We start from the raw sequence: 8564 nt of genomic DNA on the forward strand, positions 1-8564 counted from the left end.
TTTATTTTAATTTATATCGAAATATATATATAATAAGTTTTTTACACATTTTAAATAAATTCATAAATATTTGACAAAATTGTATATACCCGCTTTAATACAAACACATTTTTCAAAAGTGATCTTTTTTTCGACAGCTTGCAGCAAAAACGAACACTGCCCATCACATACCCAACTTGGTTGAAAAAATAGGTACAGAGACTTCTTTGTTGGATGAATTTGGTGTTTCTATGTTTGACAGCGACAGTTTCCTGCGTGGAGTTTCCCTGAAATATAAAAAGAAGCATAATAAGTGCTGTTGAACTGCAACCTCATGGGTGCGGTTGAGAAGTCCAAGAAGGAAAATTCTTATGAATGATTTTGAGGATGACACATGCATAACTGGGTCAAAAACATCATGAAACAAACATGCAATCAAACACCCAGTTAAACTTAACAAGATTTTTTTTACATTTTTTAAGTAACACAAATTAAACAGCATTGATTCGGGGTAAATTCTGTATTGTTCTTCTCCATCTGTGTAATGCTAGCAATCTTTCATTTTTCCACAGGTTGTTTCTTTGGCAATATATGTCCTGCTCTTTAACAGTGTTGCATGACCAACACTTGAAATCGTGATCTGTAGTTCAGGATTTTTTTCACATGGACGAGACTTCGCCTCACAAAATACCTATAAATATTGGAAACTGATATTTATCTTTGATTTATATCGATTGCTGCTTCCTATCAAACTTTGTTTTGACTGATTTGTCGATCACCATGATTTGGTGAGACCGTAACAATCACTTTAATTGTTTCAATAATCTTCATTTTATTCAAAAGACAGAGCTATACAATTAAATTGCAAACAAATCAGAAAATAAATAATCTTTTTTTTTTAAATATAATTGCTGCAGTGTTTTTTTTCACCATTTGGGAAAAAGTGTTGCTGTTTTTGTTTTTTTTGTTGTTGTTTTTTTTTGGGGGGGGGAGAGGGGTGGGGGGGGGGGTAAGAAACGCTTTAATATAGAACAAGGGACAAAAATTGTCACAAAACCAGGTTTTCAATTTGATAAAAAAGTCTGATAAAGAGAGGCAACTCGAACTGAACTTATTGTTAACCCCCTTTGTTTCAAAATAAATTTTTCTTAGTTGTGGCGACCTTGACCTTGGAGATATTGACGTAATTATTTCCTGCGACACACTGTCCAATGATGGCAGGGGTGTCAATTGTCCCAAATTTGAAATCCTGAAAAATGTATCTGGGGGCCGATAGGGTCCCCCGTGGGTTCAGGGCAAAGCCCTGGCCAGGGGGCCTGAGGCCCCTGGAAGCTCCTGCATTTTAGCTTATTTGAAACAAAGAAATCACTTCTGCTGAGCTTAAAGACACCTGTATTTTTAAGTGATTCAAAACAGAAATAAAAAGTTAGTTTGGCTAGAATATCACAATCTATTTCTTTAAAATTTCATGTAGATGCATGGGTCTGAGGTGGAATGTCCCCGTCAGGGGCGAAGGGCCCGCGCCCTAGCTTAATGTATTATTCCTGTGCAGTACATGTATTCTTTACAGTATTAATGAAAATCTAAATTAAACAAACACTGGGAATTTTAAAATTTTAATAAGGCTGACCTTAATAAATTGTTTGTTTGGAGTTACCCGACTGACTCACTAAAATACCCGCGACTCATATTTGTTTTTTTAGCCTTCCAGGAGTCTTTTTTTAATTCGTGTAAACCGGCTTTATATCTCTACGAGCGTTTTTATTTAAACAATCATTTATATATTCTGAACAATTTATTCACAGTAATTATGGACCGTATCCGCAAAGAGTCGCTTTCGCACATTTTAATTCTTTGTCAACACATCGCAGTCTACACAATAGGTCAGTATAGACCCGCTACTAGTAAGCGTTTTTTCACAACACCCAACACTTTATCCATTTTCGTCCGGACTATCTGGTTCATCAGCATTCAGCAGTCTTCGAATTAGCCTATCAGTCCGAAGCCCGAGTCGATTTTTGGGACGGTCGGTCGATCATAAATGCATATTAAATAGCCCGACCGGTCGATTGAATATTTTAGCGTAAAATAATAAACAAAGTGAAAAAAATACATGAACACCGGTCAGCCACTTTGGGTTTAAGACATAATCAATGGAAGTAGTCGGAACAAGTCGTTAGCCAATCAACACGTCTGAGTTCCACTCTTACGGAGACTCCGGAGATGGACTATTTTATTATTGATTTTTGGTTGGTTAGCGGATAGAAAAACAACTGAAAAAAATCTTCGCTACTTCCCGAAAATCGTACAAGACAGCAAACGTTGCAAATGAAAAAGTTTGAGTGATCGATTATCAAAATAAAGCACTGCAATAGCATATATTTAAGCAATATGTTAACAAAATTATATATTTATTACGTATTTGCTAGGTAACTGGTTTTCATTTTTCTTGAATCATACGATATGCACATTTGATTTCATGTGCAAAACACTTTCATATTCTCGGACTGTTATTTTCGGATACAGATTTGTTTTTGTCGATTTAAATTTATTTTTGACATTCTTTATGAAAATGTCTTTAGAATGATGAATACACATGCGGTGATACGGATGGTATGATTTATAATATTTCGCATTGTTTTCACCAGAAATTGCAACTAGAAAGACTAAAAAAGTACAATAGGTTAGGGCGCAGGGCGCTAACAAAATGTATGAAAATTGTTTCATGATTTAGGACAAATGTCCTGAAAAAAAATTGACCATTTAGCCATATGAGGAAACCTGACCTGAGGAAATTGGGGCCAATCTGAAACACTGAGATATGGAGATGTCCGGAGAGCATGCCTTTGCTGTTGTTATCAAAAAAAATAAATACAGTCTGTTGAAAATGGGACAGGCAAATGTTTTTACTCATTAGAAGTTATTTCTGATTGGAAATGAATATTTTGTTGCTCCGAGCCAAAAAAGTCATTAAATGTATGTTAACCTTATCGGGCTATTGAAACTGTCTTTGGGCTATTAAAAATTATATCTGATTAGCCCGAAGGGCTATTGGTCTAAAATATTTAGCGTGAAGACTGATTCAGTACAATAACTGTTTCAATAATGACTTATGAAAACGACCGTAACGATAAAGATACAGCGTGTTTATTTTGCAATTAAGTTTGAGGAAATGACAATTCCAAATCATTCGCAAAATCATTCTGTTAAAATTTACCACCAAACATTTAACACAAATTTAATACACGCACGCATTCCATGCGTTTGATGTGACGTTGTACATGTAGGGAATAATTTGCGCGTGCTTTTATCGAGAAGAAGGTTAAAACACAATGTACATTGGCATTTTTTTTAAAGAATGTGATAATGTCTAGGATGCTCATACTTCGGAACGATGCGTTTTTCCGGATTTTTTTCCCCGAAAACAAACGTTCGCCTGTCATATTTCACATCTTCTTTAAGTGGCAAACACAGTTTGTATATAAACTGTGCAAACTGATTGAACATCAATTAAATAGGTGATAATTTGAAAGTGATAAACTGTGAATGCCGAACTGGTCAAACCAGAGTGCTGAGAACGAGAAAAATTGATAACGAGTGAAAATTTCCGGAATGCCATAGATGATTCGTTTTCAAATGATCGGGCACTCGAACGAAAAAGTCACCCCCCCCCTAAAAAAACTAATCGGATTTCCATTGATCTCAAAATCGAGCCTGGGTGGCTAAAATCCGGATTTCCGGAATAATCCGGAAAATTGACACCCTTGGATGGTGAACAAATGTGCCAAATGATTTCAAAATCTCACAATGAATGACATAGTTATGGCCCAGACAAGCTCATTTATGGCCATTTTTGACCTTTGAACACAAAGTGTGACCTTGACCTTGAAGATATTGACGTAATTCTTTCATGCGACACACCGTCTAATGATGGTGAGCAAATGTGCCAAATGATTTTAAAATCTCACAATGAACGACAAAGTTATAGCCCGGACAAGCTTGTTCCGCCAGCACGCCCGCCGACATTCGCCAATCTAATAACTAGTTTTTTCCATCCAAAAAGCTGGTTAATAAAAGTGTTTTAATTATTACCTGGTGCATTAAATAAGGTTCAACTTATAAAGCTTGATGGGAGAGGAACTTAATGTGAAGACTTATTAAGAAAAAATAAAAATTTAAAAACTTCAATTGGGAATTTTAAGGTCCCATTTAGGAAAAATATATACTTCTTCAATTGGGAAGTGGTCCTTCTACAGGCTCTAAATATAAAAGGAAAAAAAACAGATTGGGAAATGAACAAAATTTTACAAGCTCAGATCAATATGCTGCCTATGCTGCAAGTATATATGCGGAGAGGTTTCAAATAGGATTTAACGGTCTGCTGTTTATGAATTTGTTAGTCACCCTCTATGTTGTTCACAAATTTACATTAATCCCAAAAATGGTCCCTGGGTCAATCAGATCCACTGAAAAGCAGACCCCTTGTTATGTAGTTTCATTGTGCAACAAAGTTTTGACCCCAGAGGGTAATTTGAACAATCTTTCAGGGCTCTCCCTTGCTGAAAAAATTTCTTGATCCAAAGTTACCTTAAAACAGTAATTATTTTGATTATGGTGTTTGTATGAGGTTTTATGAAGAAAAAGCTGTAGCCAAATACAATTTTCTTGAGTCAGGGCAGGGCTTTGGAACGGGCAGGGTGGAGCGCCCTTCCATTAAGGCCTACCTGGAGCACTGCATCAAGGTAGAAATATTTAATAAGAACATCTACAGTTATGCTGAATTACAATATTTACCTGTTTTTGATCAGCAAAACGATGGTAACTGTGTAAAAACATTTGAAAAAGGTTGATAAAAAAACGTAAACAAACCAAAGCCCAAGCTTTGAATTGACAAACGGTTTATTAGACACAAGATCTATCTTACCGAGGATTCTGGATTGTATGAATTCCCATATTTTCAAATTCCGAATACTTCGCATTTTCCATTGCAAAAACTTGAGTACCGTATTTTCCCTTGTAAAGCGCGCTCCCATGTATAGCGAGCAGGCTGTTTAATGCAAAAATGAAAAAAATAAATATTTAAAGACAATAAAACCACGAAATCAGACTGAGAAATGGCCGCAATTTTACTATTGCGCAATCCAATAATTCGGGGCATTGAAAAGCTTAAGCATTCAAAATAGGAAGCATCATTATGATTAGGAGCATGGGTTGCATAGCGCTATACTTTTCTGACAATTTTGTAATTTTCTAGCAACAGATTAACAGTCCACGTGCATTTCGTGTAAAACGTGAGAAAATAAGAATTCATATACATCGTGCAGCGTTATAGATAATTTTTTACCCATGGGGGTAAATACCCCCCACTTTTCAAAGCATGGGGGTAAATGGTCAAATCTTTCCTTGCTGGAAGAGTAATTTGCTAAAAGTAAAACAAGAATATAGCCGGGGTACAGACACACTACTTTAATAATGTTAAATACAGTGGCCAAAACATTATCAGTCTTGTATTGTTGGCAGTTTTTACATTTAAGACGAACTTTGTCCTTATTGTCCACCACCGTGAGCCACGGAAAACTTTTTTGCCAACTTTCAGCAGTTGTTTTATTAGCGTTTAAGTGTGTCCTTTGTGATTTGAAAACAGAGGAAATAAAATCATTCAGTATTGGCAGTACAATGTTTTTACTCGATACAACTTTTTCCATATAAAAAGAATCAATTTTACTTTGAGAAGTAAATGTGTTTTGGCTTAAAATAAGCCATGCTGACCTTTTCATGTAATTTAATAAACACATAAGCGCTTGAATGTCTGTTAAAAAAATCAATACTAAATTTACAATGCGACTAGATGATACAGAGTAAACATACCGACTGGCTACCTATTAATACAATCCAGCGAACAAATTACCTCTAAATTTGACGATAACCGGTCTCATATTTTGGCGAAAGACAATCACTTGTTTATATTTTAACTTACGCTGTAAGCAGCGAATTTACATCGTTTGCGTAAGTCCAGATTGGCTTGGTTAAATGTACGCGGGAAAATGATAAATTGGGCGTATCTTTATATTTCTAATGCGTATATTACGCTAATACGCAGCTTATCTAGAACACTGACATCGTGTCATTCTTCCTCCGGGAAAGCATGGGCTTTAAATTTGAATGCTGAATAAAAACTTCGTGGCGCGTGAGAGCCAGGGCTACAGTTGTTGAGGTATGTCAGTATTGACGTAAAACTGTTAAATCTATTATGTTGGACAAGTTGGGTTATTTTTTGTCGCACTACACAGGCGTGAATGTGATGAACAATGAAGGCGCCAAAAACCTGGACCAAACTGGAAAACACTTAAGAAGTCCCTGTTCACACCTACGGTTACCTGCAAAAAAAGACCAAATACCTTATCCAGTCCAACGTAAGCTGCCTTATTGGACCGAAAATGGCCGTAGAAGTGCACAAACACAGACAAATAAATGTTCGCATACTTTATTCAAACTTTTTTTTTTTTGTAAATAACCAATGCTACCCCGTTCATATCTGCCGTCACGGACTTTTTGTTGTTTCGACAACTGCCCCTTCAGTCTGTAAGATTATAGGGTGTAGTTTTCTAGAATAAAAAAATGGCGGCCATTATGACTATTTACGATTACGAAACGATTTTTTTTGCAATTTAGCAGCCAGGATAGCGTTGTATCAATGTTTAACGCGCACAAACTTTTTTATATGAAATTCGTAGGTAAAAAACTGCGCGCTAAACAAGGGAAAATACGGTAATGTTTGTGAACCGTTGATGTGTTTGAAACTTGGATAAATATCATATTATGAGAGCAGACCATATAAAGTAAGTTGTTTAAATTTGTGCATTAGGGTCAATTTAGGGATATATTAATGATATGTTTGTGGTTATTAATGCTCTAAAAAATGTTTATGTTTCTCATTTTACTAATTAAAGCAGACTGTACATGAAAAATGCTGTTGCCTGTTGCAAATCCAAGCAACCCAGAGAGTCAATAGCTAGGAGTTGGATTATTACAACTAATTAAAACCCTAGCTTTTGTGGTTTTAGGGAAGACGACTTGCAACCTTATTTGTATAGTTTTTTCACAATTGTCATGGCTGAGTCTCAAGTTGTAATGACAGGACACTCATCTGAAAGCAGGATAGTCCTACCAAATAGCAGGATAAAAAATACATTGAATGACAATAGAAAAATACCCTTCTGTGGTGAGCTCTCGGAGATTCTGGGTCAGGTTTGTCATTGGAGAATTCACTCTTTTGAAGCCCGTCATCTTTGGAGACATCAAGTTGTGCATGGTGTTGCTGGTAGCAATAGTTTGCAAGGGCAACATTTTGTGAAAATGGTCCATGATATGTGAGTATTCAGCGATGTCAAGCTACCTTTCCTACAAAACGCTATAGCATTTACCTAACGACTATGACGTCTGCTTAGCTTACAGTTACATTGGACAATGTAAGTCATAAATTTTCGCCTGCCATGCCACAGTCATTTATTCATGCACACTAGCATCATGCAATACGGAAATAGCATGGGAATTATCAAAATGTATAATTCTGCGTGTTATATCAGATGTCAGAGGTATTTGCTCAAAGCTTCGCTTGAAAATGCTTGATGTCTTTCATGCGTTCGCTATTGCTTTCATTGTCACCGACGCCTTCCGCTTGTATGTTTGAAAAACAACAAGTTTCCAGCCAATCAGCTGACGACTTCTGCTACGCACAAACTGGTCCGTGGGTTCGGATAAAATAATTTTGATATAACTTACAATATTACACTGAATGTCGAACAATCAAAATATATTTTAATCCACATTTTGAAATAATGACAGATTTAAGAAAGTTCAACACATCAATAAAATGAAAATAACGGTATATTTGGATTATATATTTTTCCCGTTTTAAGTCAAAACGGGCAAAAATTCGATCTGTAAATGTTTCATTGTTCGAGAGGCATTTTGGCTTCTTTCATTCGTGCCAGAAAACACCGTCTCCAAGTAAAATAATACTATGAAGCTTGAAGGAAATACACTAAGTATTATCCCAAACCGTAGGATATTTGACGACTATGTTTATTTGTAGGGTATTGATCTCGAAGAAACATTTACTAATTTGTTTCCATATACTCAGCCAAAATTACTGAGCAGCATCTTTTATTCCGAATATATTTCAATATTTCCCCCCTTTTTGTATTATCAACGGTCTGATTTGTCTTTCAACAAATCTTTAATTTTATCAGATGGGTAGGAAATCACACGTACACATGACCGATTGTAGACAAACATCAGTTTAAAATTGTTTATATAAATGGAACAAGAAATATCTTTTTAAAAATATTCGGCGTATATTATGATTGTTAAAATAATGGTTGAAGATATAGATTTTGAGATAATTGAATTAAAGGCAGAGTGTTATTTACTTTTTTTCAGTTGTTTGGTTCTTTATCCACCGCACGAAATGTTTGTTGTGCAGCGTATTGCATATAAATGCATACACATTTCAATTCTCGTCTATACAATATATATATAATTGCATAGTTCATATCACATTTCGAATGTACGTTTGTGATCTT

General features: G+C 35.6%; 1 protein-coding gene across 2 annotated transcripts in view; it reads right to left on the reverse strand.

The window, feature by feature from the left end:
• LOC127856871 (M-phase inducer phosphatase 1-like) overlaps positions 1-7735 on the reverse strand; it is a 70335-nt gene extending 62600 nt beyond the window's left edge. Inside the window, exons 1-2 of one of the 2 annotated variants that reach the window (XM_052393045.1) lie at positions 7193-7735; positions 172-266 (exon numbers count right to left, since the gene is read on the reverse strand). In XM_052393045.1, coding sequence (XP_052249005.1) covers positions 172-266; positions 7193-7344 — 247 coding nt within the window. In that variant the 5' untranslated portion in view covers positions 7345-7735. The remainder of the gene's footprint in view (positions 1-171; positions 267-7192) is intronic. The other variant, XM_052393044.1, reaches the window with a different exon arrangement.
• Between the last annotated feature and the right edge of the window lie 829 nt (positions 7736-8564).

This window comes from Dreissena polymorpha, chromosome 14 (assembly GCF_020536995.1).
Source record: "Dreissena polymorpha isolate Duluth1 chromosome 14, UMN_Dpol_1.0, whole genome shotgun sequence".
Taxonomy (NCBI): domain Eukaryota; kingdom Metazoa; phylum Mollusca; class Bivalvia; order Myida; family Dreissenidae; genus Dreissena; species Dreissena polymorpha.